The 22,329-nt window shown below is 39.0% G+C and overlaps 2 protein-coding genes across 6 annotated transcripts in view; both read right to left on the reverse strand.

The window, feature by feature from the left end:
* Positions 1–22,329, reverse strand: part of EPHA4 (EPH receptor A4) — a 359,705-nt gene that overhangs the window by 264,906 nt on the left and 72,470 nt on the right. The window lies entirely within an intron of this gene.
* Positions 18,278–22,329, reverse strand: part of PAX3 (paired box 3) — an 80,125-nt gene continuing 76,073 nt past the window's right edge. For all 5 annotated transcript variants that reach the window (XM_057417231.1, XM_057417229.1, XM_057417230.1 and 2 more), the window contains 2 exons: positions 20,223–20,469; positions 18,278–19,700 (listed from right to left, as the gene is read on the reverse strand). In XM_057417231.1, coding sequence (XP_057273214.1) covers positions 19,666–19,700; positions 20,223–20,469 — 282 coding nt within the window. In that variant the 3' untranslated portion in view covers positions 18,278–19,665. The remainder of the gene's footprint in view (positions 19,701–20,222; positions 20,470–22,329) is intronic.

Genomic DNA, 22,329 nt, shown 5'->3' on the forward strand with positions numbered 1-22,329 from the left:
TTCTGTAAACTATAGAAATTCAGCTCACAGTTGGTTGGCAAGTGTCCTGTTTTCTGAGTCAAGGAGAATTTTCAGATGCAAGTTGAAAACAGAAAGCAAGGAAGGAAGGGGGAAATAAGGAATAGAGGTGTTGATTTTTTTTTTTTGTTTTGGATTTGGTTTAGTTTTTAATAAAACCAGCAACAATTATGCTCCAGCAATGGTAAAAAATTATCCAGATTGAGAATAAAGGGTTGCATTTGCTTTTGCAGGCATTTATGGAAAAATACAAGTAAATCACAAACATAATCTGATGTTTTAATTTTCTTTCTTCAAAGGCCACAGAGTTCAGTGGTCTCGGACAAATACAAAGTACTTAAATTCAATGGAAGTTAAGGAATTTCTAAGAAGTGCATATAAGGGACACTGTACAGATCCTTAAGTGGTGTAGCTCAATGAAGCAATGTTGGCTTTAGGAAAAAGAGGCTGATTTGCAGTAGACATGGACTTGAGTAAGAGACCCCAACTAAAATAAGAATGGACATATATCTCTAAGAAATTTATTTTATTTTCTATAGTAGGCATTATGTAAATATATTATAAATGATATAAATATATATAGAAGGCATTTATAAAAGACGGCATTTTCAGCCTGTGCTAATGCAAATATAATGGTCAGCAATAGATCTGGTAGATACAAAACTCATAGATCAAATTCCTCCCCTTAGTCACAATCCAGTAGGGGAAATGATGAATGTTCTGGATTTGAAAGCCTCATGCTGTCTGGCACAGGTAACCCTATCTCTTGCCCCTCTGAAAAGTACCAAATATTTCGGGGGGAGTACAAAATATGTAAGAATTCTATTAATTGTAGCATAAAGAATCAGACAGAGATGACCTCTCCTGAAGTCACACCATCCATTCCAGTAGAAATATTGAAAGTTTAAATAAAAAGTGAAAAAACAAAGCACTTGATCAGACAAAACAAACAAAGCAAATGAAACAGGTGCAGCCACCTCTCCATTCTCACATGGCTCCATTGGCTGTAGCAAAGTTTGGAAAGTAATCAGGTGATAAAAAGAAAACAGGATAACAAAGTCCAGTTGGTTAATTACTTAAATCGAGGTACTCAGTCTAAGTTTCATCAAACTTTAAATGATAAAGAAGCGGCCATGGAAGTAAAGTTTGCTACAGTACAGCTACGATAGTGCTCACCTGCCTGTGAACGGCTCAGTGCAAAAGCAGTATATACGACCGATGTTTAAATCCACAGTTGGTGCTTACAGTATGTTTACTGTTTGCTATACAGCTTAAATAGATACTGCCATTGCACACAAAGGGGATTCATATACATGGCAGTGAAGTACTCACAAAGCACCAGGTTGCCAAGCAAGTCATGCAGAGCAGTCTCATAAACTACATATTCTGAGACAAGCCATCACCAGCCCAGTTCCAATGGATAACTGAAAAAAATTGGAAGAAACCCTTACACTTGTAATAGCCAGTCTGGAGAGAGGGAACATAGCTGGTGGAATAAGTCTTCATTTCAGCATTATTGGCTGGGACAGAATAAGGTAGAGGAAGCCCAAGTCAGGAAGAGACCTCAATTGTGGACTTGCACAGAATACTGACAAATACACAGGAAAGCCATAACAGCACTCCAATCAGCTCTGTGCCTAGAACTGGTTGCGATATCCTCCCCATGCCAAGTTTAAACAGCTTGCACCCTCCTCAAATGGGCTGTGCACCCAAGCTGATGCCAACGTAAGGCTGGAGAATAAAAGTCGTTCTGCATCCTCCACATCCTGATCTTATAGTAGTGAAACCAAAGCTCTGTATGCATGCATAGATGTGTAAAATAGTTACATGCTTAGGTGCTTTTCATCAAAACATACAAATGAAAGTTAGAAAAATACTTTTTTATGTCACTTTTTAAAAAAAGGCAAAAAAAAACAAACCCACCACATTAAAATCACTTGAGAAGGCAACTAGGGCAAAACAGATTCCATTTTGCTCATGATTCTAAGACTGGAGACAAACTCCACAATTCCACAGGGCAGTTTTCTTTTAATAACCACAAATTGAAAACTGTCATTTTCTAGAGAGCTGTTGTGAAAGCCAGGAACCCTGCCAGACTAACAGTGCTCACTGCTGAGGGCAGATCACACTCCCTCCTCCAAGCCCATCAGGATTAGCACTGATAAGCAAACACGAGAGAACCCAAGATAGGCTCTGACATTACCACTCCACTGAAATTAACTCATTCTCTCAAAACACAGCAGTTTAGATGAGTCAACAAATACAAGGGAGGTAGAGGAAAGAAGAGACAGAAAGTGTTTCACCAAAATTTCTGACTACATACTTTAAATAAAGCCACATGACACTGCATGACCAAATCATTTATGCAATTATATAATGATTCTGTGTATCAAAATGTTTCAATAAAAATGCTCTGTTGGAAATAAAACTGATATGTCTTTATTTAAAGATGTTATTTTGGGAGGGAAGGGGGAAGCTGTAGTCTTAGCATTATGTCAAACAGATTTTATTCTTTTTTTGGTCAAAGTGACCTCAGACCACAATACTTACAGGTTTTGCTGAAGAAAGGTCCATGCTCAGCACATTAGGGGTCCAGACTCTGTTTCAGTAGTCTGTTGCCGCTATCATCATGCCCTTTCTAAATCACAAGCATGTATCTGTCTATAAAGTCCTCTGTACGTCTGTGCCTGATCCTCTCATAATGACTTTGGGTACAAAACCATGTACTGAATACAGGTTTAAAAACTACCATACTGAGAGACCTCAGTGACTCAAAGCAAACGACCTTTAGTGATCAGCATCAGCATTTGACAGTTGTGCCTACAAAACTGCAGCTGGTATTATTCCTCTTCAGGTCACTGGCAGTAGAAATGATGTCATCAGTGTGCAACTGTTGCTGCTCCTAGACAAGGGGAGCTTTGCTAGGACAGAAGAACAGAACAGCTACCCTGTACAGCATACTGGGTCTGGCCACAGGCTTCCAAATGAATCAGAAATATTGCAGTTCCCTTTTGGATTATTGAACACCGATTATCTTATACACACGAGGCTACCTAGCTATGTAACCTCAGTTGTCAGAATCTTTTATGTTTGTGTTAATTTTATGACCCCTTTGGTTCCCCTTCTTCTTGTGGGATGAAAAAAAGTCTATGGAGGGGAGGGGTCACTGCCAAAGGTCATCTATATTTAATGAAGTTTCATGTGATGGGTCACATAGCATTCCCAGGCTGAAAAGAAATCTTTGTTGCCGGGACTTTAAAGAACATGTTGAAGGTAGTGTGCAGTCACACTACAAGTAGTTGTCAGTCAGGTCTTACTGTGACTTCCAATTTCTTCAGAGTAACTAAAAAAGTTAGAGGATTTCCTCTAAGTGCATCGTTCTGTTTCTGAGGAAAAAAAGTCTTTGGGGGGTTCATATTAATTTCATTCAAAACAAGCCCACAGAATTCACTTATTCCCAGTAGTATGAGCTCTGCTAATTCACTAAGCTTACTTACATGGCAAAGCATTTGCTATTACACATCCCACACCAAAGAGAAAAAACAAACAAACAAACAGCCTATTTCAGCTGCTTAAGTTTGTAGTACATATTGCTGCACTTTACTGAGGTTCCAAGTGAGGGAAGTATGCTTGCTCAAGAAAACATGGCAGCATATGCTTAACTTTAAGCCAATGCTTTCCAAGTCCTACTACACTCATACACATGAATGACAGAAGTCATCACTACAGACTGGCGTCCTCCTCTGAATCCAAGCCAGAGAATACTTGAACATCTCCATAAAGTCAATTTAGACATTCCTCTGATGAGAAACAGATTTTCTTTCAACATATCAGGCTCTGTCTGTCTATACATGCAAGTATGACACAGATGAAGTGACAAAAGTTTGCAGCATGACATATAAATTACAGAGAAAGAAGTTAAAGACAGGTACAGCATCAGACCTGCTTTAATTCTGGCACACTTAATTTTTTCTGGAATGCAGTAGCAGTCACTGCCATGAACTTTTCCATGCATGAATAATACAGCAGAAGAATGCTCTTAATGTGTACAGTTGCCTACAGGCTCCAGGAAAACCTGGTCACATACAATATGTGTTTTAGAGTCCCCATGGTTGCAGAAAGTTTCATTTGTAGAGATCAGAGCTGTAAGTAATCAAAATGAACCTAGAGTGTAAGATTCAGATCTAGACATAATTCACACACCAGATCTTTAAACAACCAAATCAGCTTACACCAGATTTACACTAGTATGAGGGGAATCCAGAATATCTACCATTTTAGCTAGTCCTGATTACTGTCATACCTCTGGCATGAAAAAATGCATATGCACACACATGTATACACATATGCATATAAAACTAGAGAACAACCTAATACTCATCAGCAGGGATTTCATCAAAGTAAAACTGGTCTGCAAGAAGTTTGAGAAAGCTAAAGTACTAATTCACAAAGGGTGAGTGGAAACTGTAACATGCCTGTGAAGCCATTAGTGGAGTATCTCAAAAAGCTGCAACTACATTCAAAGTGAACACCCCCCAAAAAAAAATCCAACCACCACACATGAGCTGCAATGCATTACCAAAGACCATAATAAATAGCAAAAATCAGAAGTACTAAAGTATGATCGGAGATCTACTTTGTTTTAGCATGTTTCTTACTAGCAAGTAAGAAGGAACAAGAAGCTTCTGAATAAGACCACCTGATGAGTAATATTAATTCAGAACACCAGTAAGGAGTGGAAAAAAAACACACAAAGATAAAGACAATTAATGAACCCTTTTCCTCTTGTGATTTCAAAATTCAAGGCACTTATTAGTATGTAGAACTGAATCTTGCAGATGAAAATGCCCTCTCAATCTCCTTTTCCTACAGTGTCACATCTCCTTGCCTGGGCTAACTCTGCGTTAAGTGCTTAGTACTGCCCCCTCTCTCCAATGCTTAGTCTGAAGCAGTCTGAGCATCTCAGAGGTGTAAGTCATACTTCACAGCCCACAGATCACCATGAATGGGGTTATTTTGGCTCTCCTATTCCCATTTCACATCCCACATGCAGAAAACCTTAAGTGGCTGTAAAGGAGACTGACAAGATTATAGATCACAGGCTTCTGTGAGCTCTGGAAGCACTGTAGAGATACTAGTTTCACACACAGAAGAAAGAAAATGAGGTAGACAATTCTTATAAGCAGTGCGTCAGCTGCCTCAGCAATTTCACATCACAATATGTATGCCATTTAGCTATAACCTCTCCACTCTCACTCCCTTCCACTTCCAGTGTGGGCAGCCAACATATAACACTATGGGAGAAACAAAAAATTACAGTGCCTTGCCACATTTCTATCTGCCAAGAGATAAAGATGTATCTTTTGCTCCCCATTCTCTCTACACAACAACGTGTCAGAGGTCTTGCTTGCCCTCCAGGCATTCAACTACCCAAGGCTGCAGGTAGGATTTATGCCACAGCTCCAAACCTAAAACTTTTCTAACTCTAGTGAGTTCAGCGATTTAGCTATCAGGAGGGGCAGATCAACCTAGCTGCACTGAAGTTACAGAAATATTGTCATGGCTGAGGGTATGCCAATGGTGCTGTAGTATCCAAGTGTCCCCTCTCATTTGTTACTAATAAGATCTCCTGGGGAGGGACAAATAGGCTTTCACACACAGAAGAAGAAAGGCTAATAATGTCACCAAATGCCCTGTGGCTAACATTTACAAAGAGACATTTTTACTGCTGTATGAAGATAGGATAGGAAAAAGCATGGTCTTGTTGGCACAGACACACATGCACGCACACACAGGCGTACACTGTGCAAAATTGTTTGAAGAGCTTGTGGTCTTGTTGTTAAATGAGTTGTGAATGTTTCCAAAAAGCCTGAACACTAAACAATAGCAGCACATCGCTAAAGAATGTTAAAGGGATTTCAGCTGATCTGATAATTGCCTGGTAAGTCAAAAGCAGAAACAGCTTACAGAAATAAAGGACATGGGTTTGAATGAAGTTTTAAAAAAGTTGAACTTTAATTTTTAAGATGACATAGCATACACTGCAAGGAATCAAAAGCACCAACTACAGGATAAAAATAGCTAGGATCTTCTGTCAGGAGAGCAAATCCACATTTAGCCTTTCAGAGGACAGACATCCAGAACTTCGCATTCAAAAGAGTCTTTCTGACTCCAAGCAGTTGCAAGTCACCCAGCTGAGAGTGACTTTCATTTCATGCAATCCCAAGTCAGGAACATGATGTGAACACAGAAGACTTGAACTTTCATTTTTTCACCCCAAACTTTCGAGATGAAGCAGCCAAGACACGTATAATATAGACAAAACACTGATTTGTGCAAGAACTGCAACGCTGGCCTTGTTTCTATAGTCAAAACCATTAAATTGGAGTTGGATGAATCTAGCAAAAATACATCTGTGAACATTTTCTGGCCTGTTAAAATGCTTACGTTCATATACTTCCACATCAGTATTCTGCACATATCCCACCCCCACATTTAGACAAAGGGAGTGGCCTCCAGCTCAGATGGTCCCCAACCAGCAAATCTGTGGAGGCTGGGCAAGTACAACTGAGAAAGTATCACCTTATTCTTATTATCTTCCTTTGGCACAGTTATCAGAGACAGAGCACTATGATCTGAGCCAACATGGCTATTCCTTGCAACATGCATGTTGGGAAGTGGAAAACAAATTTTAGTTTTATGAGAAGAGGGTTATGCATAGTATCAACCTTCCTGCTTGCACACACACCAGAAACACTTAACATATCCCATCAGGAAACAGGAACATCTGATCACTCATCCCAGGCTGCATTCATAAAACCTTTTTTCTAAATATTGAAAGAATTAAAAATCTACAGATCCCTAAAGTAGTCAACATATAATCATGGACACTGTGCACTTCAGAAATAAATCAAGTCCTGAACGTTATAATTCCAACAGCAGAAAAAGTTAACACATTAATAAAATTATTTGCTTTCCTTTTTTTTCATACACATATTAAGGAAAAACATGAGCCTACCCACCACCTGAAAAAGATTACTGTGCTCAGCTCTCTGAGCAGCACTGGATCTGTACTGCAGGCACATACAATGTATCTAAGTAGTTCTATAACAAAGAAAGGCCAGAAATTGAGAGACCTTACAGAAAACAAAGCCTCAGAAGACAATACATGTGTGCTATCACAAAGCAGTGTCATATCACACGCATGTTATCACAAAGCAATAAGCACTGCTTTTTTATATTAAGCACAGCAATGTTCTATGTCAGAACTAATGTTTTCCTTAATACTGACTTTATTAAGCATGAGAAAATAAAACAAACTGCAATCTTGTGTATTCAATACAACTCTGAATGAAGCTTGTGCAACATTTCAGCAAATATTTATTGCAGATACAGAGAAGCTCTGCTCTGCTAGATTTGTGATTGGCTACAGCTACCATTCACTAGGACTGAAACATACGTTTCAATGAGAAACTGGCAAAGAATAAATACTTGTAAGAGACGGAAAAGGCAAGGACTCCAAATTGACTGAACACATAACCTGCTTTTCCATTAGGTGCATTTAAATTACATTTTGCAGATGTTTTTCTGAATCTTTTGCCATAGCATGTGAAATTCATTTTTGAGGGGAGGGAACACAAGAGAAGCTTTTCTACATTTACATGTTAAAGAATGTTTGCTGGCCTAGGCGTAGTAAAATGTGTTCTGCTGTTTGAGGGAGGCACTTTCCAGGGATACTACGCATCAGTTTCCAGGTCTGAGCAACTCAGAAGCAGCAGCATTCCCCTGGACCGGGTATGCGCATACCCAAACTAGTCCTCTGTGTTAAATACATTAAGAGTCTCAACATAAGATGTATTGCTGTTCTTCTTCCACCAAGCTGGAAGTGGAAGCTAAAAATGCACTTTTCACTGGCGCTGTAAAGTTCTAAATATCGGAGAAATCTTGTAAAAAGTTACATTACAGCAACAAATGGATTACAAGAAAAAAAAGAAACTTCTTATTCCATTACCTATTTTAAGCAATGCTTTGATTTATTGTGAAAGGGACAGCCGAACAAGATAAATATGTAGATCTTCACTTGAGATGTAGGCAGCAGAGACCTTCCGGTGCATTTTGTGGTGTATTTTTTGGTTTAAGGAGTTCAAAGAATACTTTCCTCTTCAAAGTCAAATTTCACCACCACCGGCCGGGTCATATTCCACTTCTTATTTCGATTCCTATCCGCGATGAACTCCTGGTAAGGATCTTGCTTTGAAATAGCTTTCTTCGAGCGTACATAACCAAAAAAGACAGTTAATGCCAAGAAAGAGTAAAACAACATGACAAAGAGGATGAAGAAATAGGCGTTGTCATATGGTTTGTATTGTGGCTCTTTTTGTTCTGTAGCATTTTTCCTTGTGTCCAGGTTCCTTTCCAGAAGTTGCAGAACACATTGCGAGATGAGAGAAGCTAAAGCTGTTTGGTTCATGTTGGGGAAGTAAAAAGCATGTCAGAAAACACGGAAGGGAGCGAGCATCTAGAGGCCCCAAGCAATGCTTCACTGAAGTAGGAGTCTATCCACAAGCTTTAACAGGAGTTGGATCTGGCCTGTAATCATTTCCTCTTTTGGTAAGGAATGCTGTTAAGTACTTATTGGGTCTCAGTCATTTGATAATGAGGAATTCGGCTGATAAGCCTGCCTTGCCTGTGAAGTGATGTCTATTAATAATAACAATAATGGAGCAATAACAAACCCCTGAAACATACATCTACCAGGCAGTTTTAAATGTGAGATTTCTTCCCCTATATTTGGGGAACAAATCCATTCAGGCCACCAAGAGAGAGGATTTTAAAAACAACATTGCAATACAATAGGGGTGCAAGGGCAGGAGAAGAAAAAGAAAGAAAAGGAAGAAAAAAAGTTAAAAATATCACACCCCTGGAGGAAGGTGCTTAAGTCCATCTCAGAGTTGAAACATTCAAACAATCTCACACATTTTCTAAGCAACTCTAAATGCCATTCTCAGGTGCTTTCTTTCAGCATCACTGCTGGCAGGCTTTGCAAGAGGATGTTCCAGAATCTGATGCCTTTCTACACAGTCCCTAGAGAAAGGCCACCAAAATACACTGCCTGTAGTGCAAACCAGCATTCAAGATAAGAAAGGGTTGGTGGATACTGATATGGCATTTCAGTCAGTAGCTAGCTATAACTTTAAAATGAAAATTTGAATTTCAAATCAAGTATGACAGCCTCAGAGCTTAAATGAGAAGTTGAATGGGTTTTTTAAGTGTCTGTGTAAGTATTAGGACTGGTGGTGTGTAGCTGTGTGATGCCGCAAACATGTACAGCACTGAAAATATGCAATAAAGTAATATCCAAAATGAAAAGAACTCTTGATACAGTAGTTCTGGAAAATGAAACCCTTGACTGCCACCAACAAGTGGACTACACTGAATATTTTCAGACAAGGAGCAAGGGGGTTAAGTCCTCTCCAGTGTGTTTTGTCACAGGTCATGTCTACTTGCACAATAATAGCAGAGCAGTGCTCTGTGGATTCCTGCTTCCTATTGTGTTTTACAGGCTAGGTCACTCTAAAGTAAATTGTTGTTTTACAAAGTAGTGAAACCTTATCTTCCTACAAAAAAAAAAAAAAAAAAAAGAGTCCTTACTGCCACAAACGACAATGCCAGCTGTTTCTTTCTGTGATCTGAATTCTAGGGAGTAAGCACCATGACTTTGAAGTGGAGAGCACATCACCCAACTAGCACTTTGCCAACTCTGCACTGTTTCTTTAGGCCTGACCCCCTGAACTGATTGTATGATGACTAATTCACATGCTAAGATTGCAGTATATCGGTATCACTAAACAGCCTGCATTTGTCATTAAGGGTTTCTTGTAAAAAGAAAGATGAAAGTGAAGTCTGTAATTTTATATGAGCAGCAGACTATGGTATAAGTACCTTTAGAATATGCAACTTCTAGAAGAAATGTTCAGCTTCACATTTTAACTATTTGTTTTTAAATCAGCCTTTCAAAACAGAAAAAAAAAAAAAGATGAAAAATTCCCATAAAGAGCAATGCCAAATCCTGTGCTTGACTGGGGGCAAGTTATGGGAGGGATCTCTTTCACCTATTCTTACCCGTAAAGGATAACAGATATGGGACATAACCTTGTTCTGAGGAGCTTTACCATCAGTTTAACTACAAATAAAATACATTCATTAAACCAGTATAAAATCTTCAGGAGAATTATGCCCAATTTATATTCATGTAACTGGAAGAGAATTTTCATTTAGGTTTTGCAACTTTTCCAGAACTCTGTAAACTCTTAGTGTTTGTTTGTTTTTTAAAGAATTTGCTTCAGTAAAAGGAGCATGCAATTCTACATAAATTAAATTGGACACGTGCTAATCCCTGTAGATTTTTTGCCCGCTTGAGAAACACATGACCTTTGATGGCCAAGTTTCTGGGGCTTTTTGGTATTAGCAAAATGTATTTTAAACGGGGGTGTAGGACACCACCACAACTGAACAGAGAAGTGACAAAAACCACAGCAGTGAATTCACAGCAACAGTTTTAGATACACCATGAAGTGAGTAGTGCTGTGCCTATAGTACAGCATGCCTCAATGCAGATCTGCTGTACCCTGCTTCTTGAGGTGTATAGTAATTATTTCTCCAAGTGGTTTAATTCACATTATGCTATGCAGTGAACTGACAGCCTCACACATCTTAGAAGTTTTTTAATGCTTCTTAATGAAAGGCACACAAAGACTTGTACTTTTCCCATCTTTCAGACAGTCAGATCCATCAACCTAAGCCTGGAAGTTAAATTACTGTGTTAACACTGAGCCACACTTATCAATACATGGGCTTCTTCCTACAAGTAGCTTGCAAACTCAGAATCCAGGCAAAATAAACTCAGCTCTACATCTTCCTTTCTAGACATGCCATAAGGTATTGAGGTGCCCCTATAGTAGCGGATACTCTAGACCAGAATAAACCACCTTTAACATAATTGATACTACATTTCACAGGTTTCCCCATGACTAGTCACATCACCTGAGAAAAGATGATGCACAAAGGAAGACTTGTAGCCTGAACACTGCCCACTGTAGGAAAGATTTAAAGGCTTTGCAAAAAAACTACTTGTACAAAACTACTTGTACAAAAAAACTACAAAAGAAGGAATGCACATACCATAGCAATCTCTTCTGCCTTCCAACTCAAATGGCTAAAATGGGCTTCCAGGCATGTTTCTGAGTAAGTGGTGGGGTCTCAGCTGTACTCTGATCAGCCTTAGGAAGCTTTATGCCTTCCAGCCATAGCATAGCTTATTCCCTTCTGCTTCCAAGGAGCTGGGAGAGAACTGCTTGATAACAACCCATAGAGCTCACCTATACTGCCCTGCTTTACACTTCCTGAAATGCTTGTGTCCTAACACACCAGCATCAGGAGTTAGATAAGACCCAACCCCAATTAAAGCAAATTAAAGGGAGATGCTCACTCAGCTTTCTGTTCCTCTAATGTAATCTGTCTTTATTGTGGTTTAGGGTGTTTCTGTGCACTGTTTCTGCATCTAGTTGAACAGATCAATGCTCTGTTGGGCTACATAAACAAACACTTCTTTAAAGCTGCTTTTTCTCTCCTTTTTTTCCCCCTCCCCCAAACAGCTAAAAGTATATAATGGTGCTTTGAACAGGATCCTAAAGAGCTATTTCCATAAAGTGGTCCAATTCTTTTTAGAGATGTAAGTACATGAAATTCTTCAAATGTGGGGGGACAATGAGTGAAGATTAAAAAGAAAGTAAAAGATTAAAAGGAAAAGACCATAAGAAAATCTCAAAGGGGGGGGGAAAGATCAAAAAGAGGATTAACCATGTTACTTGTTGTTTTTCAGAAATTAAAGAAGTATGGAGGATAAGGAATTTGTTTCCTTTTGGCTCTAGAAAAATGCCAATTATGGTAGCTAAATTGCCATGATCACATATCAGTATGCTTTGGAAATGTGAGAAATGGATGGGAAATATAAACACAGGGCAATAGCTTACAGTTATGTTATGAATTAAGCCACAAAAATATCAAGATTTAGTCACTGAATAAGCTGCCAAAGTTAATCTTTCCTGATGAACTTGAGCAGAATCAGAATAGAAGCAGCAGAACTGCAGTTTCACAGGTCAAAATTGCCTTGTTCACTCATCTTTTCTATCTCCAGGTCCAAAACCACCTAAAAACGCCACTAAAAATCAAAGGAAATTGCCTTGGTGCACAGGGCATAGATAAAGTTCCTTATTTACTGTGGGTATTCATTTTTGTAGGTTTTTTAAGGATAAAAAGGTTAACTCTTCTGAGTTGCTTTTTCGCAAGAGAGATTACGACACTATCCACACTTGCTCAGTTTTTGCTTTCCTTTAAATTTTTAGGACGTAATAGCCAAGCAACTTTTTGGTGAGTGGAGAAACAGCTTCCTTCCAGGTCTTTTAAACACATGGTATTTATTTAGCCTTTTAGGGATAAGGATGACAAAAGGAGGCAGGCAGAGATTTCTGCCACAAGCTTGATGAGCACCTAAACCCCATACGTGATTTACCAAGATCTGTAGGGTAATTTTTACCCAAACTATTTTTACTGAGGCTGAGGGGCTGTTTTTGGTGTGCCCAGCTCTCACTGAGATGGAGCAGGCTAGTCCTGCACCCTGCCACCATCACTGAGGACAGCCATCTGGCCTGGGAGGACCTGGCCACCAGCAGAGCTGACAGAGACTTCATGCTTGAGACTCCATTGGGCTCTCAGCACCAGCATGTGTGTCTGAATTGAGATAGGAGCCAACAAAATGCTGAAAACAAAGCCAGCCCAAAGCAAAGGCTCACAGGAATGGTCTGTTTTGAACCTCACGTGCTGTTATCCAGCAAATTCCCAGAAGTCAGTCACTAGTGACCCTGATCCCAGCCACACCATGTTGCTGCTCGCACACAGATCACCAGGGACCTAACGTAGCTCCTCCACGTCCCACAGTGGCACCTGCAAAGGGAGCGGGATCTAATTTCACGCAGTGCCTCATGTGCCGGGAGCAGAGTCCAGAAATGGCACAGGCTGTTCCCATCCATTGCCAAAGGGCAGACTGGGCTCTGTCCAAAGGCACCCACCTCTGCCATGGGCAGGAACATCTCTGCCCTGGCTGCTTCCCTCAGCCACCTCTCACAGACCCACACGCTCAAGGAAAACACACTTCTAGAAGCACTGAGAGACCACAGCAGCTTCTTTCCTCCCCGGTGACCATGCACCTTCCCTGGGACAGTAGCACCCATGTAGAAAACTGTATGTGGGCTTCATCTTCAGGATAAACCACCCCTTAGGTTTCTCAGTGGATTCCCAGCACAGTTCCTGCTGCCTCCCCTCCCCACCCACAGGGAATGCCGTGCTGTTTCCATTGCACATGGCAGTCAGACGCCCCAGCATCGGAGCGACAAGATGGCTGACCCATCAGCCCCCACGTACCATAGGGCCTCGTCCCACTGCTTCTCCTGGCCAAGCGCTGTCCTCATGTCTGCTCACCCCTTTGATCATCCTGCCCCAGTGAGACAGGAACTCTCTCCAGCAGTGGCTGTTTGCTCTGCTCAGGACTGCCTGCCTTCACAGCTGATGGGTGTCCTGTCTTGGCTGCTTCTCACAGGATGGGTGCCCCACAGTGTTCCCCCACCATCCCTGCCCTAGGCCCACCATGGCTACGCTAAACCATGATTAGAAACCTGTGAGGTCTAAAAGAGAAGCTGAATTCTATCTTACTTTTAAAGACATAGTCATTGTCCCGTTTTCAATTCAGGCGTCCCTGAAGTGGAGCACAAGACCTCAAGGTTGCTGGAGCCGCAGGGGAAAGGGACGCAAGGGGGGGCAACCATGACACCACACGCAGACTTCAGATGGAGACAATGGGGAACAAGTTCCATCGAACACTGAGTAATGGACTCAGCAAAGGGGCAAGACCCTGACAAACCTCTGTAGTTGGAAAGGTGCAGGAAATGGATGATCTCCACCAGGCCCAAAGAGCCCTTTGCCTTTTGCAGTGAGTCTAAAACAGCATTTTGAAAACCTCTGGAGATATGTACACTTTGTAAGCTATTCCAGTGCTGACTGTAGGGACTCCTACATAAAAGTGGGCTCTAAAATACTTTGTCTTTCCCTGAATTGCCGAATTATAAAGTATTATGGGTTAAGTGTACAGAGTACCTGTAACAACCTTCCTTAAAAAGCTAAATCTTTATAGTGTATGCGCTTCGGATCATTATGAATAAATGTATATATATCCGGGGAGAAAAATAGTTGTGTTAATAAAATGGAGTCTGTGAGAAAAAATCGTGGATAATTGTACAGATATATAAGAAAAATTGAGAACATAATTGTGTACACCACAAGCAAAATACCTGTGTGAGCACTGAAAGGAGAAGAGTATGGTCAGAAACAAGTAGCTTAACATTTGGTTACGGCCTAAGGGATAAACTTTGCTGAAGATGAAGACACCGAATAGTTAATAAAGCTTCTCAACTGTTTCCAATTCTCAGACAAGGAAGCAATAGTTCTTCTCTTATCAGCAACTGCTCTTTCATATTTGTGTATCGAGCTAGCTTTATTAAATTATTCAGCAAAGGTCAAATGTGATGTGTCTTCCTAGTTTTATTATGATTTTTCATGACATTGCCTGAGTAGCTGAATAATAAACAGTGCATGTCAGAATGCTGCAGTGCCTTAGCTATCCACAGGCACATAGGATTATGAGCCTATTCAGTTATCAATTCTGAGGCAATATAAATGCATTAAGCAAAGATTTAAACTACATGTGAACCCTGCAAAGTGTTGCTTGTGGAACCACAACAGCAAAACAGAAGCAAACACCAGGTATATGTATATGTATTAGATTTTGAAGCCTTCTTGTACGATAAATACTTTGTATATATTTTTGAAAGTGACTAACCATCTAGCTAAAGCATTTTGCTCCCTGTGACTGTTGAGAAGTTCCCAGCCTGTAATGAGCTGCTCGGGAGTGCTGAAAGAGAATAGGTAGCGAAAAATCTGACAGTCCAAATAGCCTATTACCTACAACAACCACAGAAGCAGACTGCAGTTTTGGTTATTTTTCAATAGACAAATGTCTACAGCAGATTGAGATCAACGCATGTGATTTTTTAAGATAAGTCTATGACTCTGTAGTTAATCTAGGCATTTTATCTAGATGTCATTGGAAAAGCCAAAAGAAATTAAAAATGGGATCTTCTAATCAGGATGAAGGCTTTCTGGCAATTATTAAGTGAGCAACAGAAAATTGAAATGAACAATACAGAGAGGTTTATGAATTCAAGCTGTTCCAGGTTTCTGGTGGTTTCATTGATATTGTCTTAAATTATTTTCTTGTTATTTTATACAGAGATACCTTTTAGTAATCCACTATAGACTTCAAGGCCAGAAGACTTTGTGGATAGAAAACATAGAGAACTTCCAATGTTACTAACATAGCAAAAATGTATGCTGTACACATTAGCAGTCACCAGAGTGGCCCTCTGACAGTAGGGAATACATTCCTTATACGTATGAGACTGAATCACAGAATTCAGACACAACAAACAATTTGCATGTTATAGTCTGCCATACTGCTGAGAAAATGCAAATGCAGCCTTATTACAGAACTTATCAGTAACATTCGATAATTTGGGGGGGGTTTGGGACTTGCAAAGTTAAGTAACTTCATATTTTTTCATCAAGTTTGAAAAATCTAGGTTATGCACTTGTAGCCAGACTTCTAAAGTTTGAAATTGCACAGATCTTAACCTGAGTATGAGAAATCTAGCTCTATTATCACGTATATGCAGATCTGATCCTCTTTAACAATCAATTATTTTCAGTGAAGATTTGTAGGCTCAGGTAGGCATTTTGTGCCTTTCAGAATGGCTGTATGTCCTGGTTCAACAGCATCTGTCACATGGATAGATAAGAGACTTTTCAGCAATATTGAGTACAAACTCCTGTGTGACTATTGGAGAAAAATGTTTATTTATAGGTTTTGTTTAAATGCTATGCACTGGATTATCCAGGGAGAATGGAAGGAAAATAGATGTCATTTTAAAAAGGATGATTTTCCTACCTTATTCAGTAATTATTATGTATGCTAAAATAAAGGAATAATAATACACACCAATGTATATATATGCCAAAATGCATATATTGGTTCTTTTTATGGGAGTAGAGGTTATTAGCGGATAAAGGAAGATTTAAACGCAAAGAATAAACTAAAAATCATGGTTGTGCCACAAGGAATAAATATTTTTTCAAAGCCTGTCTCTCAAGAGTTTCCAGTCTCTTATGAGATGACAGACAGTTAAGTAGCTGTCGTTATTTATTTCCACCTTGTAAAACATGCAAACCCCACCATCCAAAAAAAAAAGGAGGAAAAAAAAAAAGAAAGAAAGAATGAAGAGGAAGGACCCAGAGATCCATCCCTTCTGTAGTTATCAGTGATTAGGTTTTGGGCTCCGTTGCCATGAGCACATTCCTCCAATCTAATCCATGGCATTTCTGTCAAACACAATATCCATGGCAGCATAAGGGGCATATCCGTGCCCTTTTGACTTTCCAAGCGTTTATATTCAAGAAACATACATGACTCCCAAAAACCTCTTCAGCCTTGACAGTGGTAACAAGAAGGGATCAATGATACCCCAAGTAATCCTTATAGCTCTGTCAAAGATTCCTATGGCACATCATAAATCAGAGAACTCCTTAGTCCCTCTGCCCTGGGCTCCTCACCTCCTCTAGCAAGAGCTCATCCCAGTTCCCCACTTGCATGTCTTGCCTGTGAGAAGACTGGATAATTTTCTCCTCATCTGTCCTGTTTCCAGGCCCTCCTGCTCGGCATTAGCCTCACACACAAGGAAGTGCTTGGGAGACACTTAAAAAAGAGGATGGGCAACCAAAATACGCACAGTCTAACTTTAGGTCAGAAAGCACCTCAGTAGCACTGCAGGGACAGGGGAAAGAAATCACAGATCTGTCCCACCCCCCACAGCTGCTGGAATAGAAAAGGACAGACAGTGAAGGTGGCATTTTTCAATCACTCTGCAGCAGGCTTTTCCTGGGAAGGAGCACTCATACAGATATTAGCCAGTACTAAACTGCAAGCAAGGAGGCTTTTATCCTATATTTTTCACCAAAGGGATTGCAAGTGGGGAAAAAGAGGCTTATTTGGCCTTTGAAACAAGCCTAGGACACAAGACAAATGCTAAGGGCCAAGTCCTCGCAGAGGGGAAGCAACATTTAAAAGAAAAAAAAGAATCAGAAAAATTAGCAGTTTAGAGCAGGGAATAGATATTAATAAGAGACTTTTAAATTTTAATTGTCACAGAAATTAAAAGCATACCAGAGAAAAAATAAATCCCCTTTCCCCTTTTTTCAGCATTTTTTTAACATCTTACTTTCAAAAAGTATGTTCCCTATTTTTCCAACAGAAGAGGCCTAGCATTAAAATAAAACAAATATAAAAAAAAAAACAAAACTCACCCAGAAATAGAAGCTGAAAGCAGTTTAAGATGGTTACATTCCCCACAAACTAAGAAAACTAAATGTCCACCAAGCCCAGTGTGAGCCAAGATTTCCTCACACACTGATGTGCTACTAAAACGTACTCCATTCATTTTGAAGGGCCTTATGTTTCAATCAGCTTGTGTGTAAGCCTATTAAAAATTCTTGAAGAAAAAAAAGAAACAGGACAGATACCACTCGTAACCAATTACAAAGTTGGTGTCTTGTATGAAAGCATCCCACTTGCCCTACTTCTGGTGGATTTAAGCCCATTTTATTTTCTTTTAAAAGCACAGCAAAGGTACAATACTTTCCTCTTAGTGGAAAGATGCACTACTGGTACCAACAGCACTAGGAAAATGCATAGTTCATTAGCAAACGCAGAACTCTGGGTGGCACATTAGCAGTACCTGTGCACCGGGGCTGGCTGGGGCCCCTGAAGCCCTAGGATGTGTGAAGAAAATCCTTACATTATGAATACAGTTTGCATTGAAGATAACATGGTTTATTTCTTCATGATATTCAGATTAAAATGTATCAATGTATTTAGCACAATACTACATTTTAGGACAAAATCATCATCAGTGCTTTGCAAGTCTTCATAATGTTTATTCATTATAAATAGTAAATATTTACTGAACTTTTTACATGAAACATTTCTTTTTTTGTTGAGTTTTTTTGTTTGTTGGGGGTTTACTGGGTTTTATTTCTTTTTATTTCTTTTTTTTTTTTTTACAACACGTGTGGTGTTGTACAGGCTGCAGCAGAAAGGTAATATTTCATTTTTCTGTCACCCTTAAGAGCAATGCGTGAACTAACTTCTGTACTGAACCTAGTCTAACTCACTACTTCATAGTCCTTAATGCTAAAAGGAATGTATTTGTGTTCTGCCTCCCTCTTTTGTTCCAAGAATAGAGAGAAATAAATAACACTGCTTTCCATCTTCCTCTCAACATCACAAAACACAAATTTATTGACATTCTAAAATGTCACAATGCAAACTTCTTGTAAACCTTGGTTCCTATGATTATATTTTCTATATTGAATATTATTGTATAATTTAAACAAATGTGTCAAGTACAGGTCCATCTCTGTGTCCTGTACGTCACTAAAAAATCATGTAAACGTAATCATTTCTTTGTATTGTTTCCTGAAAATGACCTTTAAATCATGATTAGCAAGCTAGATTTTAGTTGTCCAGCAGACTGCAACATTTCTGTATTTTATCATCAGGAATTATGCACTGCAAAAATAAAAGTACCTGCAAAAATATAGTTCTGACTCTATCTATACGACTTTGGATGATCCCAAAGTTTGTGTGAGGTACACAGTATTGCACATTGCTAGGCAGTTGTGAAAATTCAGTCGCATTGTTGTTGATTTTTCTTTCTCCTGTGTTTGCTTGAAAAGGTACAATGAACAAGGAAAACTTCACATAAAAAAAAAGGTAAAATCTGGTTTTCATGTTACATAAGATCTCCTCTCTTGGTAAAGCAAAATTTTTAAGTGACATTTATTGACAACATTATTACAGAAGCATGGTAAGGTAACCAGTAAGTTGCTCTGGAAGTCATTCGCACTTATCCTAGTTTCCTATGAACTGTGACATTTCCTCTTGATGACAATTTCCAGTGTGTGAAAAGAAAGAGGTTTTCCTGCCCTTGCTTCAGAAACTGAGCAGTTTTGAAGTTAGACTGAAGTCAGTACTGGATGTCAGATGAGTCAGAGTAAGCAGAACTCAACTGCTCTAAGTTTCAAAATGTTCCATTTGTGCTAATCAATGCACATTAATCTCAACAACAAAAAATGGAATGTTTTGCAGGGCAGTGACATTAAATACTGCTCTGTTTTGTATACCCACTCATAATGAACCATGTCGCATTTATTTATTCATTGTTGCTTTTGGCCTTTGTCTTCTGTATAGCTTTGTCCAGCCTTCAAAAGTCTACTAAAAGCTATGACTGGAGAGAAAATAACAATCCTGCTTCTCTCGATGGGACTGACCCAGTTTAGACTGCAGTGTGTTGAGATGACTCGTATCCAAGCCTTAGAGTGAAACCGGAAAACAGGACCAGCTTTAACTTGAAGTGGACAGTTCATTTATGCAATATCTGGCTTTAGATAATGAAAGGCACCTGCAAAAAAAGCAAAAGAAACTTTTTAAGTCATACTGTGACAACCTCACAGCATGGGGCCATGCCAACTACAGGTTGACATTGTCATACTTAATACTGATATATCAAAGGAAAGGGACTAATATTTTTATTCCTACGACAAGCTTGACAAAACTCTATGTATCTGGGATTATATACTGTAATGATTCTTGAGCTGACCTCATTAAGAACATATGTTTCTAATAGTGGAATGCCAGTGGTTATTTCATTTTGGACAACGCTTATGTTTTACCTAATGGCAATCAGGTTTCATGTCTCAACAATTAATAACATCAAGATGTTGTTGACATCACTTAAGAAAATAATTATGCAGCAGAAATTTTGCTTGAACAGTCAGCTATCTCACCAATGCACTCAGCTCACTTTGGAGTGAAGTAGTAGTAAGCCATTAGGATCTCTGCTCATAGTTTTGTTACAGGCAGAAAGTACAGACCGTTGATAAATGGGTACAGTATTGCACAATGTGGAAGTCCTAATACTCACTTTGTCCATACTGTCCATACTGGTAGCTTGTGACGGGGTCCATGCTGTAACCCGTGGAGCTGTAGGTCGGTGGGCAGTAGGACTGGGATGTAGGCAGGCTGTCTAAACTCTTCATATGATCCAGCCGCTGGCTGCAGCTGGCTGAGACAGTGGTGGTGGGCTCCAAGCCCCCAGTTAAAGGGGACAGGGCATAATCAGTTTGGGGCTGGTGAGGCACGCCACCGTGGTTAGTCAAGAGTCCCATTACCTAAAAGGCACAAAAATAGAAAGAGTTAAAATATGTGAAGAATTGTATTGCTTACAGAACTACAAGAGTTCTCCAGTCATCATTTGATTTCCTGAAATAGGTAGACCTGGTATTCAAACTATGCTTTGAGTATCTAATCCAAAGAAGAAGTGGAATTTGGTCACACCACCCACCAAAAAGAAATCTGATGTCTAACAACCAATAAAAAGTGAAACTAAGGGCAAATAAGGAAAAATCGTTTTTAAAACTTTTATGATTTTAGAGTGCCTGATCCCATGACCAAGCTAGGATCTCTACAGATTCCTTGAGGATTCAATTATAAGACAATAAAAAGCTGCTTGGACATGAAATCAGCTGCAGTTATGAAATCAGCAGTTAAGACTAGTTGAAAAAAGACGACTTGAAAATATGCACTTGTCCCCATAAAAGACCTGACTCTCTAGGTCATAATTTCCAGTAGAAGAGCAAAGAAAAATTCAAAAACACCTGTGCTTTCAAACAGAAGTGAAGGAAGCTACATTGATAAGTTCTTTTTGTATAAAAGTCACTCGCACTATAGGTTGGTCTGCATTTCCTTTCCCATCACATCTCTATAGCACATTTTGAAAGTAAGCATGACTGAGAGAATTGCTTATTTCTGCTGGAAATAGTCTGAAGCTTATAACAGATGGATGACATACAGTTTCTGCCAAAACAACATATTCTGATAATTTGCAGGTTGTTCTTCCTCCAGAAAGGCATAACAAATATCTGATGTAAGTTATTTGATCATCATTTTTCTATACTGCACTCCTTACCATAAACTAAAAAGAAATTATTAAAAATGGAGTTTATTATGTAAAGAATGAATTAATGCTCATAAGAACATATCTAATTCCTAAAGAACGGGTCCAATTCCTAAAGATCTGATGTGCCATCTTGAAATATATTTTTCATCACAAAAGAAAAGGGATTATTATTTGGAGGGAGCTTGTGGTCCCAGCTCTGAATTTTGTTTTTTAATAAATAAATGAAATAAGACCAGGGATCATGATTTAAATAGAAAGGAAAACCTATCAAGGTTTTACATTTCTGATAAGGAAAAGAGCAAGAGGCACAAGCAGGGTATTTCAAAAAGAGACACCCAGATACCCACATCAAGAACACGAAACTGCATCAGATACATCCAAGACATCTCACAATAAAAAGAAAAGCTGAGAAAGAAGTTCAATTACTACTCACAGCACTAGAATGTTCGCTTCCATTTCACTAAGCAGAAAAACATGAGTTTAGCTGATGGCATTTGCTGACTGTTTCTCAAACTGAAATATTTATGCAACAAAAAAAAAAAAAAATTCAAAATACATCCAAAGACTTCATTTAGATACTGAAATCTTGTAGCATTTAAGTTAAGCATTTGGATTCAGGCTATATTTTCTATTTAATTCAAATAAACCTTTCAATGCACAAAACCTGTGCATTGAAAGAATCTGAGGTTAATAAAAACAAACAAAAAAAAGATAAATTAAAAAAATCTCTGGAATCACCAGATTGAAAAATCATGTTATTTGCACAGCAACCTGCACAGCATTTTGTTCCCAAACCCTTAAAAGCTGAAATAACTGAGTTCTCAAGTTCTTCTTCTAAAAATTGGTTCCTGAAAACTATTAAAATTTCTAAATATTATTTTAATACATTTTTCTATTTTAGGAATTGCAAATGTTTTTCTTGTGCTGTTGGAAAATCCTACAGTCCTGAAAATCTAGCATGCTTAATGATCAAACATTGCATCAGCAGGATACAATATCAGAAACTATGTTCATTTAGGTTATATTAATCCTTATCCTTTAAAATTAAGACTAAGAGAGTTAAAGGAAGAGA

This window comes from Pezoporus wallicus, unplaced genomic scaffold (genome assembly GCF_028554395.1).
Source record: "Pezoporus wallicus isolate ANWC-B61680 ecotype Strahan unplaced genomic scaffold, APGP_CSIRO_Pwel_v1 contig_360, whole genome shotgun sequence".
NCBI classification, from domain to species: domain Eukaryota; kingdom Metazoa; phylum Chordata; class Aves; order Psittaciformes; family Psittacidae; genus Pezoporus; species Pezoporus wallicus.